This window comes from Thalassophryne amazonica, chromosome 16, assembly GCF_902500255.1.
Source record: "Thalassophryne amazonica chromosome 16, fThaAma1.1, whole genome shotgun sequence".
NCBI classification, from domain to species: Eukaryota; Metazoa; Chordata; class Actinopteri; order Batrachoidiformes; family Batrachoididae; genus Thalassophryne; species Thalassophryne amazonica.
This window is the reverse complement of record NC_047118.1, coordinates 26,684,860-26,704,307: the sequence shown is the minus strand read 5'-3', so window position 1 is coordinate 26,704,307 and position 19,448 is coordinate 26,684,860. Positions and strand designations below refer to the sequence as shown.

Below are 19,448 nucleotides of genomic sequence, written 5' to 3'. Positions count from 1 at the left end.
GTAGATGTGTGTGATTCTTTTGGAGTCTCCTGTTTTGCTGACGGTTACAACAGCAGATCCAGTACAGATCTATGAATCGATGAGACCCTGACTGGGGACTCATTAGCAGAGAACGACAATTGGATAAGTTAAGCTGCAAACAGAGTCCAATTAAGACAGTGGGGGCACAGTGTTGGTGAGGGAGTGAGGTCAGAGGCAGCCCATAAACACAAAAAGCACATGCCAAACCAGGGAGCAGATCTAAAAGGGTCAGGCCAAAACTCAAACAAGTACAGAGGCAGTACATGGTCAGCAACAGGAGAAACCAACATGGGAGAAAAATGCTAGAAGAGCTGGTTGGGAGCAAGATGTTCTGGCACTCCAGTGAGGGGAGGACGTCTTAATACAACGTGAAACAATAAACGAGGAAACAGGCATGCATATCTACTGGAAACCAGAGTGCACATGGACAGGAAAACCAAATAAACACATGAAGTAAGCCAAAATTAAAGTACTGACAAAAGTGAACAGAATGTGACCATGACAGTACCCTCCACACCATTAAAGGATATCACCAGATATCACAGGATTGCTCATGCCCTCTTTTTCCTTTTCTCCAAACTGAAAGAAAAGGGGACTGAAAGGAAACTGTCATACTAATGACGCAGGCAGGGGTGGATTGGCCATTTGGTCTACCAAGATTTTTCTAAGTGGCCCGATTAATAATGGGCCGGGGGCTGCCCAGGGTTTTTTTTTTTTTTTTGCTGCGCTTTGCCACTGTGACTCTTCCAGCCCAAGGAGAGAGTCATGCACTAGCCCACAAAGCTCAGCTGCAGCCTGCAGACACAGCATAGGCCCAGTGGCTTGTCAGGCAAAAGAAAGAGTCCCATCTAAGCATGTTCTAGACCCCCCCCCCCCCCCAATCACCCTTAATGATGAGCAATGGGGAGCACAGAAACTGAAAGTAAAAATCTCTGGAGGTTTTCTCACACACCTTTTTTGCGTGTGACCCGATGAGTGTGGTATACTGATGTTTTGCTTTGGTCACTAATTACATAGTTTCTACAAAATATGATGTCAATACACACTGTTTTGTGAATGTGTGTTGTATTTTTGTTTAGTGCACCAGTGTGAAGTTCTGTTTGGCAAAGAAGTATCCATTCACAAGTAATGTTGATGTTACAAGAGAAGTAGAGAAGCTTGAATCTTCGACTGGACTGTGTTGCTTGATGCAAGAGAAGAGCAGCAAGCCAAATCTGAGCAGTTTTGATGCCTTGGTGAGCGAATCGAAGTACGTACACTCGGACTGTGGGTAATAAACACATTGTTTTAAAATGCTAGTACTTACTATTTTTAGCACTTGGTGTTATTTTCTGGTGTCATGGAGGATTTGTGTGTCAATTTGAGGATTTAAATATTCTTCTTGCTATGTGTATCTGTATAAATACTTTTGAGTTGATTGAATCACTTAATATGCTCTGTATGTGTGTGTACACAAGTATTGCAATGTAAAACTTAAGAATTTGTTTAGACTGGTGTTATGTTACATTTGTGTTTATGTCTATGTTTTTTTTTGTTGTTTTTTTACTTATAGTTTCAAGGTGCTTGACTAGATAACAGATTAAAACAACTGCACGCATTACAGAGACTCTGCCTTCACTGTTGACACCACAGGCCGTATACAGTGAGGATCCCGCTGCCATGTAGGCGGTACAGGAGCAGGAGGAGATTGGTGGTAGTGGCGATGATAGCAGGTGCGTGCCAGCATGGTGTGGATAAACACTCATTCATTCATATAAATAACGCCTCCGTCCATGCCCAGTCACCCAAAATGACCAATATTCGCCCGAGTTAGACGAGGGCGAATATCGGTGTTAAGATCGTTTTTGTATGGCTGGTCTAAAGCCACCAGCAGGCGGCCATGTTGGCTGCTTTAACAGCGATGTGTGAAGTCACATGGGCACATAGGTTCAACACTCCGCCAGTGTCGCCCTTCAGTATAGAAGGGGCAAAGGTGTTAGAGGTCTCAAACTCGCTCTGGCCAGGTCACTCTTGGAAAAGAGATGTCAATCTCAATGAGTCTTTACCTGGGTAAATAAAGGAAATGAATGAATGAATGAAAAAACTCGTTCCAGAAAGGGCCAAAAGGATGCAGGTTTCCTGTGCAACCACCCACTGCACCAGGTGATTTCATTGATTAACTGATTCCACCTGCTCAAAGGGATGTTAATCAATGAATCAGTGAACGGTACATCAGCCCATGCCCATACTACGTCACAGCATTCTGCAAGCGATCCAGGGGATTTTTTTACTGACTGGTTAAAATTGTGTCAATGGTGCCATTTATGAAATCGTCGATGATGGATGAATTCTGACTATCGGAGGTGGATATTTCAGTTGTAAGGGCACCTTATTTTCATTTATACACAATTGTTAGTTTATAGCACAGTCTATCTTCCCAACTGTATTTGATCAGTGAGTTTTTTCCTTTAATAAAATAAATAATTATATATATAATAATCATAATAATAATCATTTTTAAAGGTTAAAAACATTATTTGATTTCAATTGCTCTCTTCTTTAAAAATGACACATGGTACCTTTGCAGTGGAGGAGGCAGAGTTTTATTCATCTTGACAGTTTTTTTCCAACATTTTTGAGTGGGATTGTATTACTTAAAAAAAAAAAAAAAAAAAGTTGTTTGTCTTGTTTGACAATCCATTCAGTCCACCTGAACCCGGACTGACTGGATTGTCAAACCTGCTATTTTTAAGATGAAAAACTTTGTGAATCAGTTTTTCACACTTTCCTGTTTATGATCGTTAAGTTTAACGAGCATATAGCACCTCCCTCCCTCTCTCTCTCTCTCTCTCTCTCTCTCTGTGTGTGTGTTAAGGGCAAGCTTGGAACTTCAAAGACTTTCAACTGTAAAATAAACTGTCAATTTCTAAATGTATCATCAGCTACACACACATGAAGAACTCTGGATTACTACTGAAGGATTTTGATGGAGTTTTTCCCCCCATTCTGCAGACAGAAACTCTGTTCAGCTATGCTCTGAGCTCAGACGTTTCACAGCCTCACAGGATGCTGAAGCGGTTGATTTTTCAACGCATATTTTCAGCAATAATTCAGCTCAATTTGCGGAAAATCTGTCCTCTGTGGCACAGCCAATTTGAACCCAAGAGCCGGGCAGAAATTTGTCACCCACCGTGTCTACAATCCTGCTCCTATGCGGAAGAGACCTCTTTCAAACAGCTCGGTCTCAGTTCAGAGACCTCCCCCTCCCTTCCTCACACTCAGCAGCAAACAGAGCAGAGAGCAAGCAGCACCTGAGAGGTTTTACAGAAGTGGATCCTCTCCGGTATCGGAAAACGCTGCAGGTTGTATCCGAAATTTCCAATACGGAAGCCAATACCAATACTGGATTGGATCGGCCCCATCCTGAGTCATCATGTGAAAAGGCGTAACAATAGGCATAGTGGTCACGAACCCACGGTCTTATTTTTACATCTTTCCAGTTTTGACTTAGTTAGCACATGGCTTAAACATGACATAAGCTTTTTGATCACGTGCTAAGCACACAACAAGGGAGGACCGCCTCTCTGTTACTGTGAGCCAAGAGAAATTTGGGTCCACCCATGGTCTCAGACCGTCTACAACCCGTGGCAAAAATTATGGAATCACCGGCCTCGGAGGATGTTCATTCAGTTGTTTAATTATGTATAAAAAAAGCAGATCACAGACATGACACAAAACTAAAGTCATTTCAAATGGCATCTTTCTGGCTTTAAGAAACACTATAAGAAATCAGGAAAAAAAAACTGTGGCAGTCAGTAATGGTTACTTTTTTAGACCAAGCAGAGGGAAAAAAATATGGACTCACTCAATTCTGAGGAAAAAATGATGGAATCATGAAAAACAAAAGAACGCTCCAACACATTACTAGTATTTTGTTGCACCACCTCTGGCTTTTATAACAGCTTGCAGTCTCTGAGGCATGGACTTAATGAGTGACAAACAGTACTCTTCATCAATCTGGCTCCAACTTTCTCTGATTGCTGTTGCCAGATCAGCTTTGCAGGTTGGAGCCTTGTCATGGACCATTTTCTTCAACTTCCACCAAAGATTTTCAATTGGATTAAGATCCGGACTATTTGCAGGCCATGACATTGACCCTATGTGTCTTTTTGCAAGGAATGTTTTGACAGTTTTTGCTCTATGGCAAGATGCATTATCATATTGAAAAATGATTTCATCATCCCCAAACATCCTTTCAATTGATGGGATAAGAAAAGTGTCCAAAATATCAACGTAAACTTGTGCATTTATTGATGATGTAATGACAGCCATTTCCCCAGTGCCTTTACCTGACATGCAGCCCCATATCATCAATGACTGTGGAAATTTACATGTTCTCTTCAGGCAGTCATCTTTATAAATCTCATTGGAACGGCACCAAACAAAAGTTCCAGCATCATCACCTTGCCCAATGCAGATTCGAGATTCATCACTGAATATGACTTTCATCCAGTCATCCACAGTCCACGATTGCTTTTCCTTAGCCCATTGTAACCTTGTTTTTGTTCTGTTTAGGTGTTAATGATGGCTTTCATTTAGCTTTTCTGTATGTAAATCCCATTTCCTTTAGGCAGTTTATTACAGTTCGGTCACAGACGTTGACTCCAGTTTCCTCCCATTCGTTCCTCATTTGTTTTGTTGTGCATTTTTGAGACATATTGCTTTAAGTTTTCTGTCTTGATGCTTTGATGTCTTTCTTGGTCTACCAGTATGTTTGCCTTTAACAACCTTCCCATGTTTGTATTTGGTCCAGAGTTTAGACACAGCTGACTGAACAACCAACATCTTTTGCAACACTGCGTGATGATTTACCCTCTTTTAAGAGTTTGATAATCCTCTCCTTTGTTTCAATTGACATCTCTCATGTTGGAGCCATGATTCATGTCAGTCCACTTGGTGCAACAGCTCTCCAAGGTGTGATCACTCCTTTTTAGATGCAGACTAATGAGCAGATCTGATATGATGCAGGTGTTAGTTTTGGGGATGAAAATTTACAGGGCGATTCCATAATTTATTCCTCAGAATTGAGTGAGTCCATATTTTTTTCCCTCTGCTTGGTCTAAAAAAGTAACCGTTACTGACTGCCACAATTATTTTTCCTGATTTCTTATAGTGTTTCTTAAAGCCAGAAAGTTGCCATCTGAAATGACTTTAGTTTTGTGTCATGTCTGTGATCTGCTTTTTTCTACAAAATTAAACAACTGAATGAACATCCTCCGAGGCCAGTGATTCCATAATTATTGCCAGGGGTTGTATAAAACATTACTGTAATCTGTGTTTGGGGTCCTTTTCTGACTGAGTTGCAGTGTGAGCTCTAACCATTAAGGACCCAGATCTGTCTAACTTCACCTGAAACTGAATAAATTGTACCTTTTGTACTTACAGAGTTTCTTTTTTACTATTGAGGACAGAACTAATTAAAGAACCAGGTCTAACAACAGTGTTATTAAGGGCTCTGTCTTTATATGTAGTTTAGTGGGGAGCGAGTTGGCACAGTATCTGCCCACGGATTGTAGTGGTAGGCCAGTCTTTAGAAAAAAGTCCAGGGCCAACTTTCTGTCCCAGTCCCTGTATGCAGAAGTGCAAGCAGCTGTGCGTCGCTGCTACTGAGAGAAGAGACCCGATTTCTTCACTGACAGGATGCAAAAACCTGTCTGGCATTGGTATAAGTATGTGGAAAGAGAATGTGACTATGTGGAAAAGTAATGTCACTGCCTGACATTAAGCTTTAAGCAGATAGCAGATTCATGTGAGGGCTTTTCTTCTTCTTAAAATAACCAAATCAGATGCAGAACTGTTCCGCCAATCCTTTGTGTGTGTGTGTCTTCTCACTGAACACGATTTCTACTTTCTGAAGTGTCAGCCAGACAGCACAAATGAAAGCTGAGTCTTTAAATTTACTTTTCACTTCAATCTGTGTCAGTAAGTAATGATGCAGGTTCATGACCTTAAACCTAAAATTACAGGTTGATGCATCAAAGTAGCTACATGTACAACTATTGCTCTGTTCGGATGCAAATGCTTTCAAATTAAAAGCTAAAAGTCTCCAATTAAACCAAACCTTTGTTTTATTTCTCATTCATTGCAGTAGCACATATTATGACATCATACAATTACTTAGATGTCGCTGTAGTGAAGCCGTTAACTTCACTGATAAACTGCTAACTAGCATCAATAAAGATCTGTGAGTAATGTTTCAATTTCACTGCATTCAAATGTATATTTTCATTTTTATTCATAATTTCATCTCTGATACTGTGAGATTTTATGGCTGCAGTCATATCTGTATGTTTCGACGTGACCCTAATCAGTGGATATGATGACATGAATGCGCAGCAGCAGGTTGTGAGTTTGGTGGTGGAGGTTCCAACCCGATATCTGACACGTTGTTCTCATTCTGACTTTTGATATAAACTGACATTAATCAGACTAAATTGGGGCCATCGGTGCATGTAAGTGCAGATCGATCACCCAGAACGGCCACCATGTGACGCAGGACCTTGCACATGTCCTGAAAGAGCAGATGAAGTGTGCGCACAGGTGCACATTTATCATCAACGCTTTGGTTAGAGAGACAACTGCACAAATATAATGCAGGTCAGGAATGAAGTCACACAGTGACTGCAACAGACGCCACATTTTAGACAAACTTTGAAGGTTAAGCCGCAAAAAATAAATAATAATAATAAAAAAAGTAAAAATCCACACTTGATTCACAGTTAATAGCAGACTGTCCATTTTCCAGCAAAACATTTCCCAAAGTCTAGGCCAGGTGTGGCCAAGTTCTGTCCTCGACACTCTTAGTTGTCTCCCTGTTTCAACACACCTGAATCCAATGAAAGGCTCATTAAAAGTCTGTTGAAGAGTCTTTCATTGGATTCAGGTGTGTTGGAGCAGGGAGACAACTAAGAGTGTCAGGAAGGTGGCTCTCGAGGACCGAACGACCAAACTTGTCCACCCCTGGTCTAGGCTCTTATTGATCAGGGTATAGTCGCGGCTGTGCAAAAACCAAAAAACAAACAAACAAACAAAAAAAAAACACTGCGACTGGCTCCCTAAGACGTTACTAAAAGTCACTAGATTAAGTAATCATGTCTAATTTGCATAGGGCAAAAAAAAAAGAACAGCATCCTGTTCTCCTGAAGGCTGGATCATTTTGTTAGTTTTTTTTTTTTTTTAGCGGGGTGGGACGAAAAAGATGGGTGAGGACGATATAACATACACACACATTTTATTTATTTTTTTGATATTTTTGAAATCTTATTTAACGAAAGATTTACAAACTAATAAAAGTTTGTAATAAAAGTTGCAACATTTGTCATTAGATAGGATTTTTAGTCACTAGGGAAGGTCAAACAGCCACTAGATCTCAAACAAAGGTCACTAAATTGGCAACACTACATGGCTGCACATAACCATATTTTCCAGAGTATAAGTCACGGCTTTTTCTTTTTTACTGGTTTGGGATGCGACTTATACTCAGTTGTGACTTATATACTGAAAAATCATGCATTTGTTATTCACAATAATAATTATAGTAAGTCCTTATATCGGACTTTCACAGGAAACAAAAGACTAAACAAAATAAATCAGAATAAAATAAGTAATTAATGACCAATAATCAAATAATTGACAAAAATACAACAGACTACAACAATGCACAAAAATTCCAAATTAACGAGCTGATGATACAGAGAAAAAAAAAAGGTGTGACTTATACTCCAGTGCAACTTATATATGGGCTTTCCCCTTCAAGAGACTTTTTTTTTTTTTTTTTTTTTTTTTAAACAGGTGCAACTAATACTCCAGAAAATCTGGTAATTTCCCCATTCTGTGCTGTTACACTCAGGTTACGTTTTGAGTTCCTGGCACAAGCTGAAGTGAACCCCGTAAGCATGGAGTTGGATTAGTTAAAAGCAGCAGGATTCAGGACAGACTCGTCCACAACAGACTGTCAGGCAGGAAGAAATCAAAGCGGTACAGCAGGAGAGTTTTTGCTTACTTGGGGGACTGCAACAGACGCCACATTTTAGACAAACTTTTAAGGTTGAGCCGCAATAAATAAATAAATAATAATAATAATAAAAAAAAGTAAAAATCCACACTTGATTCACAGTTAATAGCAGACTGTCCATTTTCCAGCAGAACATTTCCCAAAGTCTAGGCCAGTGGTGGCCAAGTTCGGTCCTCGACACTCTTAGTTGTCTCCCTGCTTCAACACACCTGAATCCAATGAAAGGCTCATTAAAAGTCTGCTAAAGAGTCTTTCATTGGATTCAGGTGTGTTGGAGCAGGGAGACAACTAAGAGTGTCAGTGTTTTGAGTTCCTGGCACAAGCTGAAGTGAACCCCGTAAGCATGGAGTTGGATTAGTTAAAAGCAGCAGGATTCAGGACAGACTCATCCACAACAGACTGTCAGGCAGGAAGAAATCAAAGCGGTACAGCAGGAGAGGTTTTGCTTACTTGGGGGAGCTCCAGACAGGTTTATCTGAAACCCTGGAGGTGAGAAGACAGAATTTATTCTCTTCATACATCACCTCCAACCACCCCGTTTATCTGCCTCAACACTGCCCTCTAATGGTGACATTTTATAATCACCTTTCCTTTTAGCAGGTTTTACAAAACAACTTATTATGAGAAACTTCTGAAGCACTCCTGAAATGCAGAGGTGTCCATGTCAAAAAGAAGTCGGAACATCAGGAATTCTGCAGGCTTTGGATCGACAGGCACTCTCAGGACAAATGACTAATCACAGATTCTGCCAAATATTCAGAAACATTTTCCAGACAAAGCATTGAGCATGCAGGAGTGCAAACACTGCCGCACGGTGACATATGAGGATCGTCAACCATCGGACCAAATGGATATCAAATGACCAGCAGATCAAATACAAAGTGACCTCGACATGAGCGTGAAGAACCATCACCACACGGTCGGCGGGGAAAAGACTTAACAGACATTTTCTTTGGACAGCTCACCATCATTTAGCATCACATCAGTGGTTACAGATCGTCAGCATGAAGACAAATGTGAAAATGGTCAGATAAACATGAATTGAAACAGGAACAAACAGCAATAACCAAAAACAGATGAATTAATAAAGAAATACAAACATTTATAGCTGAAGTTCTCTGGCAGCTGTAGCTGTATTAACAAATAAATCCATCAACCAAAACCAACAGCTAACTGACATGCTGTCCACACGTCTGACAATTTAACCATCAGAACCTAAAGGTCCTGTCACACTTTGACGATTTAGCCAGCGTATGCCAACAGCCCCATTTCCACCGAGTGGTTCGGGTCGGTACTGCACAGTTGGTGCAGGTCAGAAACAGAGTAATTCAACATTATTTTATTTTTTATTTTGTATCTTGGTGGACCATTTTCATTGTGTACAGAATGCTGATGAGTCCACTGGGTGTCGTAATCGCTGCCATGAATGAATGGAGTGCTGTGACTATTTAAACTTTTAATGAGCCGGGTGGCTGCTTTCAGGTCCGCTGATCAGGTCATCAGAGACCCCAATAATGAAACGCAGTGATGATTTAAACTTTTAAAGTGCCAGTCGACTGCGATCAGACGTGGCTGTGTGTGATCTGTCAGTGTGATCACCACACCGACAGATCACACAGACAGTGATGGCGCTTTAAAAGTTTAAAGAGTCACAGCACCTCATTCGGATGTGATCACAGCTGATCGATCAGGTCGTCTGATGATCACAATGACGGTGATGGCACTTTAAAAGTTTAAATTGTCACAGTTCTTCTGTGTGATCAGAGCATGACACCGGCACCCTCTGAGAAACGCACCTGGAGCAGAAAAAACACAGAGGGACTTGCTTTAAAATGTTACATTTCCAGCCACAAGAAGGAACAAAAGTATTTTCAGATGTTGTTTTCCAAAACCGCAAGCTTTATGTGGATACATGTCCATCAGACTGTGATGATCAGTCGGACTGAAGCAAACAGTCTGTTTGCATGAGGATTGCAACTTTCAGCCAATCAGTGGCCAGCACTGATGGACGTATTTAGACTTATGAGTAATTTACAAGAAACGTGTGTCAACAATCACATAACTTATAGCCCAATTCCAATGAAGTTGGGATGTTGTGTAAAATGTAAATTAAAACCAAATACAATGATTTGCAAATCCTCTTCAACTTATATTCAACTGAATACACCACAAAGACAAGATATTTAATGTTAAAACTGATAAACTTTATTGTTTTGTGCAAATATTTGCTCCTTTTGAAATAGATGCCTGCAACACATTTCAAAAAAGTTGTGACGAGGCTCAAAGAACACCTAATTGGAAACAGGTGCGTGTCATGATTGGGTATAAAAGGAGCATCCCCAAAAGGTTCAGCCGTTCACAAGCAAAGATGGGGCGTGCATTACCACTTCGTGAACAACTGCGTGAATAAACAGTCCAACAGTTTAAAAATAATGTTTCCAAACTTTCAATTGCAAAGAATTTAGGGATTCCATCATCTACAGTCCATAATATAACCAGAAGATTCAGAAAATCTAGAGAACTTTCTACACGTAAGTGGTAAGGCTGAAAACAACACTGAATGCCCGTGACCTTTGATCCCTCAGGTGGTACTGCATTAAAAACATCATTGTGAAAAGGATCTTACTGCGTGGGATCAGGAACACTTCAGAAAGTCATTGTCTGTTAACACAGTTCGTCGCTACATCTACAAGTGCAAATTAAAACTCTACCATGCAAAGTGAAAGCCAAACATCAACAACATCCAGAAACGCAGCCGCCTTCTCTGGGCCCGAGCTCATGTGAAATGGACAGATGCAAAGTGGAAAAGTGTGCTGTGGTCTGATGTTGTTAGAAGGAAAGGTGATGTAACACAGTGGTAAACATACCACTGTCCCAGCTTTTTTGAAATGTGTTGCAGGCATCCATTTCAAAATGAGCAAATATTTGCACAAAAACAACAAAGTTTATCAGTTTGAACATTAAATATGTTGTCTTTGTGGTGTATTCAATTGAATATAGGTTGAAGAGGATTTGCAAATCATTGTATTCTGTTTTTATTTACATTTCACACAATGTCACAACTTCATTGGAATTGGGGTTGTACAACTTACAGTTGTATGTAAAACTTTGGGCACCCCTGATGATTTCCATGATTTTCCTTTATAAATCATTGGTTGTTTGGATCAGCAATTTCAGTTAAATATATCAGATAGTGGGGAAAAAAGTATTTAGTCAGTCCCTGATTGTGCAAGTTCTCCTACGTAGAAAGATGAGAGAGGTCTGTAATTTTCATCGTAGGTACACTTCAACTGTGAGAGACAAAATTAATTGACTCTGTTCTCACCATCCTTCACTTCAGCGTATCTGAGATTTTTCTTGGCCTGCCACTTCGGGCCTTAACTAGTACTGTGCCTGCGGTCTTCCATTTCCTCACTATGTTCCTCACAGTGGAAACTGACAGCTGAACTCTCTGAGATAGCTTTCTGTATCCTTCCCCTAAACCATGATGTTGAACAATCTTTGTTTTTAGGTCATTTGAGAGTTGTTTAGAAGCTCCCATGTTACCACTCATTAGAAGAGATGCATAGAGGAGTAACATTTGCAAATGGCCACTTTAATACCCTTTCTCATGATTGGATTCACCTGTGTAAGGAGGTCAAGGGTCAGTGAGCTTACCAAACCAATTTAATGTTCCAATAATTAGTGTTGAATGTATTCAAATCAATAAAATGACAAGAGTGCCCAAATTTATGCACCTGCCCAGTTTTGTTTAAATAATTATTGCACACTTTCTGTAAAGACTAGAAACTTCATTTCACTTCTCAAATATCAGTGTGTCCGTCTGCTATATCTATCTATATATATATATTTTTTTTTTGTGTGTGTGTGTGTAAAAGACTGAAATTTCTGATCCAGACAAATAATGATTTATAAAGGAAAATCATGAAAATTATCAGGGGTGCCCAAACTTTTGCATACAACTGTATGCCCCACATATGCGGGATGTATGAGTCACACGGTGGCACTCATTGAAAATTTTCTGCATGCCCAAAATTTTTCAAGGAGCTCAGCATATTGGGACATGCATCAGCGGGATTCAACATGTGCTTAACTCATAAGAAACTTACTCTTAACTTATTCGACTTATGTCAGCGTTTTTTAATACAGCTGGCATACGCTGGCTAAATCATCATGGTGTGACAGGGCCTTTAAAAGCAGAGTGTCGTCAGCAAATGTGCTGATTTTGATTTATTTTCACCCTTAAATCTTAGTTTTCTTCCCCACAGCAATGATTTCATTGTGAAATAGTGAATGTGGTCACACACCTTTTCAAACTAAAACAGTGTCGCCGCGCAGAGGGCTCAGGTTCGGGAACACTGTGTGTATCTGTGTGCACCACAGTAATGTTAACATGTAATTACCTGTTTCACTCTGACATCTCCAGCACGTGTTGGACTCTGAAAATGAAAAGTGAGAGTTTATACAAAATACTCCATTAAGTGATTATTTAATGCTATTAGGATTAATAAAAGGTAAGAATAGCTATATGTAATTGTTACTGTAAATATGTTGTTGTGAATAAACTATGAGATCCTGACGGATACAGATTTTTGGGGGAAATAAATAAATAAATGGACTGCATTTATATAGCGCTTTTCCATCTGCATTAGATGCTCAAAGCACTTCACATCAATGCCTCACATTCATCCCGACATCAGGCTGCTGCCATACAAGGTGCCCACTACACACCGGGAGCATCTGGGAGATTGCCTTGCCCAAGGGTCCTTAGTGATTTTCCAGTCAGGCTGGGATTTGAACAGAGGATCCTCTGGTCATAAGCCCAACGCTTTAACCGCTAGACTATCACCTCCCCATGATGATGATTCCTAACATTTACTTATTGAACCCTGATGACAAAGAAACATAACCAAGAAGGGAAGGACAAAAGCAGTAAATTGATCCAGAACAGATCCTAAATCCAGGATCCAGAAGAATGATGGAGACATGGACAAGTTCACATTGAAAAAAATTGCGTAACAATTGTGTAATTTCAGTAATATCAGTTTCTTGTGCATCAGACCCACATGATGAATAATCGTGCCAAATACCTGAGCTCGACCATGGTTGGTTACAAAGTTTTGGCTGGAAATTTGCCTGTTTTGTAGATAAATGTGTGCGTCAAAAAAAGTAAGTGTATATTTCAACTTGCACTGTTATTAAATTACAAAAGGAAAGACAATATTATATATTAAAAACCTTAAGTATCTACAAATATGATTTGGTACATTTACTTAATGCAGATGGAGATTTTTTTTAAGAAATGTACTTTTTAATCACATTCAGAAGCTTGGTAAAAAATGTCCCCTCTAACAAGCTTCCATAAACACAAAAAATAGATCAAACCACAACAAATTTATTCATTTTCACAATTACCTGACAAAATGTCTGACCTACATTTAAAAGGGTTCACAACGAATACAAAGTTGCAAAATGTGACTTCTTTTTGTTACAAATTTTGTCCGTTCCAAGAAACAAAGTGTGGGGACAGAATGAGACGGGACATTTGGAGACATAAAAACATTAGAGTCCAACTGCAAATATACATTTCTGCTTTTGTTCGGGATCTGTTCCTATGATAAGTAACAGAGTTTCTATTTTGGTAAATGTCACACTGGCAGAACCATTTATGAACATTAATAACCATATATGCAATTTATTCTAGAAAGACAGAAGGTATGTGGTGCGTGAGTGAATGTGGTGTGTGTGTGTGACCCCCATCCGCCCTTCTCGATCAGCCTACAACATCCTACTCAAAGCCAACCGACAACTTCTATCAGGAAGGGCCGACCATCAAAACAACACAAAGACAGACAAGAACAAGAGACAAGTGGTGAAGACAATAACTGTGACGTGAGACACCGAGGAGACGGGGCCCCAACCATACAACATACCATGACAAACAACCACACATAAACAAACAGTGACAGCAACAGTCTGTTGTCTGATTAGTGAGCATCCATACCCTAATCTAGAACACCGTAGTGTTAATCCCCTTAAGCGCACCCAAAAACCGAATTGTGGTGACGGCCACAAACACGTGACCATCCACACACAGAGACCCAGATCACAGCTAAATATCCGATCACTACTGTGGCTGGTGTGTTGGGCCAAGACAAGAGTACAGAACCTTACCATATGACATGGACCACTCCGGCACGTCAGAAGCCACGCAGCTGGCCACAAGTACCGACGGAAGTGGGTCCAGGACGCAGGGCCCCGGGGGAACCAGGAGAAAAGGGGCAGCGGAAGGGCACAGGGGCCAGGAAAGGCAGCTCCCATAGCCACTGGGCAGCACAGCAAACCAACAGGGGAGCGGCCCAACGGCGCTGGAACGCACCCCAGACACCACCCCTCCCCGCGGAGACACAGGGAGCCGCCCCATACCCAATGGAAGCGCACAGGGCGCCGGCATAGGCCCACCAATAGGGGGAGCCCCAGAACCACACCATCAGGGCCATGGCCTCTGAGGGCGGAAGCGAGCGGCGGCAAGGGGGGCAAAGGAGCCACCGCAACCGAATCCAAAGCACAAGGTAGGGACCACCGAGCCATACGAGGGTGGAGCCCGGCACCCAGACAAGAGGCGAGGCCCAACCCCGGGGCCAGGAAGAGCGCAAGGCCCCCTGGCAGCCAGGCCCCCCATATTGAACACCTCCCTAACCCACCCCCCACCCCGTATCCCAGCCCAAACACCAAAACCCATGATCAGGAGACCACCAGCTGCAGCCGCCAACCCCCAGGTGCCAACACCCGCGCCCCACCGCCACCACCCACAACAGGGGGAGCAGGGCCATGGGATCACAGCAGAACCGGCGAGGCAGACCCCCCACCCCAGAGCCCGAGACATCTACAGCCACCCGGGGCCAACCTCACATGCCACACTCACCCTACCCTCACCCATCATAGTTATTACAATTAATCTCACAGTTTCTAAATGGGACTTATTTCATTTTTGACCCTCTGTGACACATTGTGTGTCAACTTTCATGTCGAGGTGTCCATATAGTAGTGATGTCAGTCTGACACCAAAGCGCCGATCCTTGCTTCAAACTCGAAGTTGCGTTTTCTTTGAACCACTGCTTTAAAGCTTGCTTTGCACCAAAGCAAATGATGTAAGCGAGAACGTATGAAGCAGTGACTGCTTCAGTCCCAAATAAATCACTTCATATTTCGAGATGAGTTGTTGACACGAGACTTGCTTCAGAAAGCTTCTGCGCACCAAAACACACCTTAAAGGCACCCCGTCACAACAAACATGTGGGCTTGTTGTCGGAGTTGTTATCATCATCATCATCATCACTGCTTTTGGATCAACATGGAACCAACCACAAAGAGAAGCTGTTCTCAAATGTGGGAACACTTTGAGCTGATCAGTCCAAATAAGGTAAGTACTTTAGTACTAAACAAGTAAAGTACTTTATTACTAAACAAGCAACTTAAAAGGTAGTAATGTAGCAGTTTGTAAGTTAGGTACAGTTGCATGTGCGGCTGTAAAGGCCGCATAAATATTGTTTAGCCAACAAGAATAAATGTGGGTAAACATTTCTGTGGTCATTCCAGTACATCAGAGGATCCTCTGATCTTTGCAAGGGAGGATCAGTCATGTGTCTCTGAACTTCAATCGTGGCATCCGATGTACGAGGTCTGTTAGAAAAGTATCGGACCTTTTTATTTTTTTCAAAAACCTGATAGATTTGAATCACGTGTGCTTGCATGAGCAAACCTTGAACCTTCGTGCGCATGCGTGAACTTTTTCAAGCCTGTCGATTGCGTAATTTCCTGGTAAGCAGCCTTTGTGTGGGACGCGTGCAGTGTGCTCGGTGGATTTTCATTTCAAGGAAAAAGACGGAACGACTGGAGCAGCGCTGCATCAAATTTTGCCAGAAACTGGGCGACAGACAGGTGGAAACCATTTGGATGATTCAGATGGCTTTCGGTGACTATCCGAGAAATTGTGGAAGAGGTGGGCATGTCATAACATGTCCTGTGAGACTTCCAACACGGAGGTGCTTTTGCGCCGCCGTCAGCAGCAGCATGAATTTCACCACCAATCTTTTCATGGCCAAATCTTCTGTCACAGAGGAATGTACCGAAAAAGTGCTGATGTCCACCTCTTCCGCAATTTCTCAGATAGTCACACGACGGTCCCACATCACAACAGCATTCACTTTGGAAACAATCTGGTAATTTCAGCATGTTGATGGCCGACCGGAGCGTGGCTCGCTCTGCACCGTTGTGCGGGTGTCTTTAAACAGGTTGTACCACTCCTTAATCTGTGTGATGCCCAAAGCATCATCACCGAAAGCCGTCTGAATAATCTGAATGGTTTCCACCTGGCTGTTGCCCAGTTTCTGGCAAAATTTGATGCAGCGCTGCTCCAGTCGTTCCGTCTTTTTCCTTGAAACGAAAATCCGCCGAGCGCGCTGCACACGTCCCACACAAAGGCTGCTTACCAGGAAATTACGCAGTCGACAGGCATGAAAAAATTCACGCATGCGTACGAAGGTTCAAGGTTGGCTCATGCAAGCACACGTGATTCAAATCCATCAGGTTTTTGAAAAAAATAAAAAGGGCAGATACTTTTCTAAGAGACCTCGTATAATTCCTGTGAGCTCTTGTGTTTTTTCAAAAGCTGGAGAAGTTGTCAGCAAAAAAAGAAATCGCCTGAGTCCACAAACAGTGGAAAAACTCTTATTCCTCAATAAAAACCTCTGAAATCCCATCCACAAATTTCATGACAGTCTGTTACACAAGCACAGCCCACTTTCCCTGCACCTATTTTGTGTCCCAAATAACAATCTCTGAATTCCCATCCCCAAGATTCATGTCCTGAGTAACAAGCACATCTCACCTTCCCTGCACATAGTTTGTTTCCTAAAGCACACCTTCTCTCAATCCCAGATACTAGTCACCATATACTGAATCAGCTGAACATATTTTGACAGTGTTGTCTAGTATTTCACCACTAGATGTCACTATTTGAATTGAATTTGAATGAATGAACCCATGTTCAATACAACTGGCAAAGTGGTTCAATACTGCTTTATTGCTTCATTTGAGCATCACTACCATATAGCAACACTGACCTCAAAATGTTATGAGCATACAGATAAACTTGTGGGACGCCCAGCCTGGTGCCAACTGCAGGTGCTGGTGGGTATTTTGGCGGTGGGGAATATGTGGTCTTGGCAGAGGTATGAACTCTACGAATGGCTTCCATTTTTCCACCAACTCAGAGATTAGACGGCAAATCCACCTCACATCCCAGTCGGTCTTTAATTTACTCGTGTCATTTTGTTGTTTGTTTGCTTGCTTGTTTGCCCCCCACCCCGTCAGGTTCATAGGTGAAGATATATAATAGGGAGAATTGCTCATTATGTACAGTTAGCATTAACAAAAATAAATATAAAGATTATATTTAGTGAAACACCACCATCATAATACTAATACCGGTGTCGCTGACCAAATGGCCCCCCTAATCGCCCCCCGTCTTCACTGTGCATGCGTCATTTCTGAGCATCAGCAGCGGTTCAGTTATTACCTCCTTTCTGCTTCAAACTGCCTCCAGTCATCATCTATCTCAGCGACAGATATCTGAAGCTTTTGTACAACAATCATTTCCACATAAATTAAGCATTATGTCATCATAAAAGATGGCGGACCGATCAGAGCGCCACAGCAGCACAGCAGACGTCTGACGTGCAGCTGCACCAACGTCAATGCATCAGTAGCAAAATGAGGTGATTATCACCTCGTTTCTGCTTAATACTGACTTTAGAATAATTTAAGAGGTTTTACTTTGTCATCTGATGGTTAATAATCACATTACTTGCTCTGATCACTTTGGGTGAAGAGAGTCAGACTCAGAAGTGCTGCTGTGGTCCCAAATGACATGCAGTGAAGGAACCAGTAAAGGAACCAATTTTGGGGGGGGGGGCTGTTCGGTCTGCGACATCGGGGCCCTGACTCAGTCATCATTCACACCTGCATGTCTTTGGATGTGGGAGGAAGCCCACGAGAACACAGGGAGAACATGCAAAGTCGACACAGAAAGGACTAAGCGGGACTCGAACATACGACCTTCTTGTTGTGAAGTCCCGCCAAACCAGGTCAATTTTATAGAAATCTGCATTAGATTCTGTTCTGATTTGCTCCCAAATGAAATCAAATGGGGAGTAAAGCGGAATTAAAAGGCTGCAAATCAATCTGGAGGTGAGCTCTGCTGGTTTGGACACAAATCTAATCCCAAAACATACAAGAAGGGTTTCACTTGGACAAAAGTCAAGACAATAAATGAGAAAGATCACAATTCTCGACACCAAATATGTGCCGAATTACATTATGAACATTTAGGGCTGCATAGAAGCTTTTTGGTGGCTTGTCTGACGCTTTTGGACGATATTTGCGACTGTAAACGTTGGTAAATGAACGGAGTTTGGCAGCACCGGGGAGACGCTGATGGTGCGGTTCAGGGAGCGCCGTTTGTTCCGCCTCTGGTAACTCACCGGGCACCGGGCTCATGGTGGTGATGTGCTGGCTCTGGAAGTGGTGCTGCGCCGCGGCTCCGGGGGTCGCGCTGCCCGCGGGGCTCGAGCTGTTCGGACCGGGAGTCGCCATTGCAGTTTGTTTGAATTCCATCAGCAGCGGCAGCGCCGAAAACCGGGAGAGCAAAAACAGCCGGACACCGATAGACACAGGGGGAACCTGACTGCGGGCTAAACGACGGGGTGTCCTACGTCAAAGGCCGCCTGTGCAGCAGCATCCACCAAAACAAACATCCAGCTAGGCGAAGCTAACTCAGCTAGCACACAAGCCCTCGAGCCGCAATCAGCTGACCAGCGACATCAAACGTCAACGCCCACCGCCACCGCTGCGTCAAGCTACCCACCGAGGGCACAGAACAAACCGGATGTAGAAATAATAAAAGAAGACAAAGCAGGTCAAACCAACCGGAGAGAGAGAGGGAGAAAGAGACTGATGGGAGTTATTTTGTACAATTCAATGTACATACCAAAATGTATGCAAAAAACACATTCATAACACAGTAAAGGGAAAACATTTATTTCCATTAAGGTCCATATATTAATAATGCAGGGATGGTGGCCAAGTGGTAATGTGCTTGGTTTCAGTGTGGAAGGTTCCTGGTTCAAATCCCGCTCCTGCCACATTTCTCCCTGTAATGTGGAGTTGTGTCAGGAAGGGCGTCCGTAAAACCTGTGCCAATTCAACATGCAGGTCTGCCTTCGATTTGCTGTGGCGACCCCGAGTGCAAACAAGGGAGCAGCCGAAGGGACTTATTGGGTCCGTACATTAATAATAATAAGCATACAAACAA

General features: G+C 42.3%; 1 protein-coding gene across 4 annotated transcripts in view; it reads right to left on the bottom strand.

Moving 5' to 3' along the window:
* The window catches only part of map2k4a (mitogen-activated protein kinase kinase 4a), a 41,677-nt gene extending 22,709 nt beyond the window's left edge, over window positions 1-18,968 (bottom strand). Inside the window, exons 1-3 of one of the 4 annotated variants that reach the window (XM_034189677.1) lie at window positions 18,619-18,968; window positions 12,478-12,513; window positions 8,525-8,557 (exon numbers count right to left, since the gene is read on the bottom strand). In XM_034189677.1, the coding sequence (XP_034045568.1) occupies window positions 8,525-8,557; window positions 12,478-12,513; window positions 18,619-18,751 (202 nt within the window). In that variant the 5' untranslated portion in view covers window positions 18,752-18,968. Of the gene's footprint in view, window positions 1-8,524; window positions 8,558-9,039; window positions 9,139-12,477; window positions 12,514-18,618 lie in introns of those variants that run through there. The other 3 variants (XM_034189678.1, XM_034189679.1, XM_034189680.1) reach the window with 3 other exon arrangements.
* Window positions 18,969-19,448: the final 480 nt, after the last annotated feature.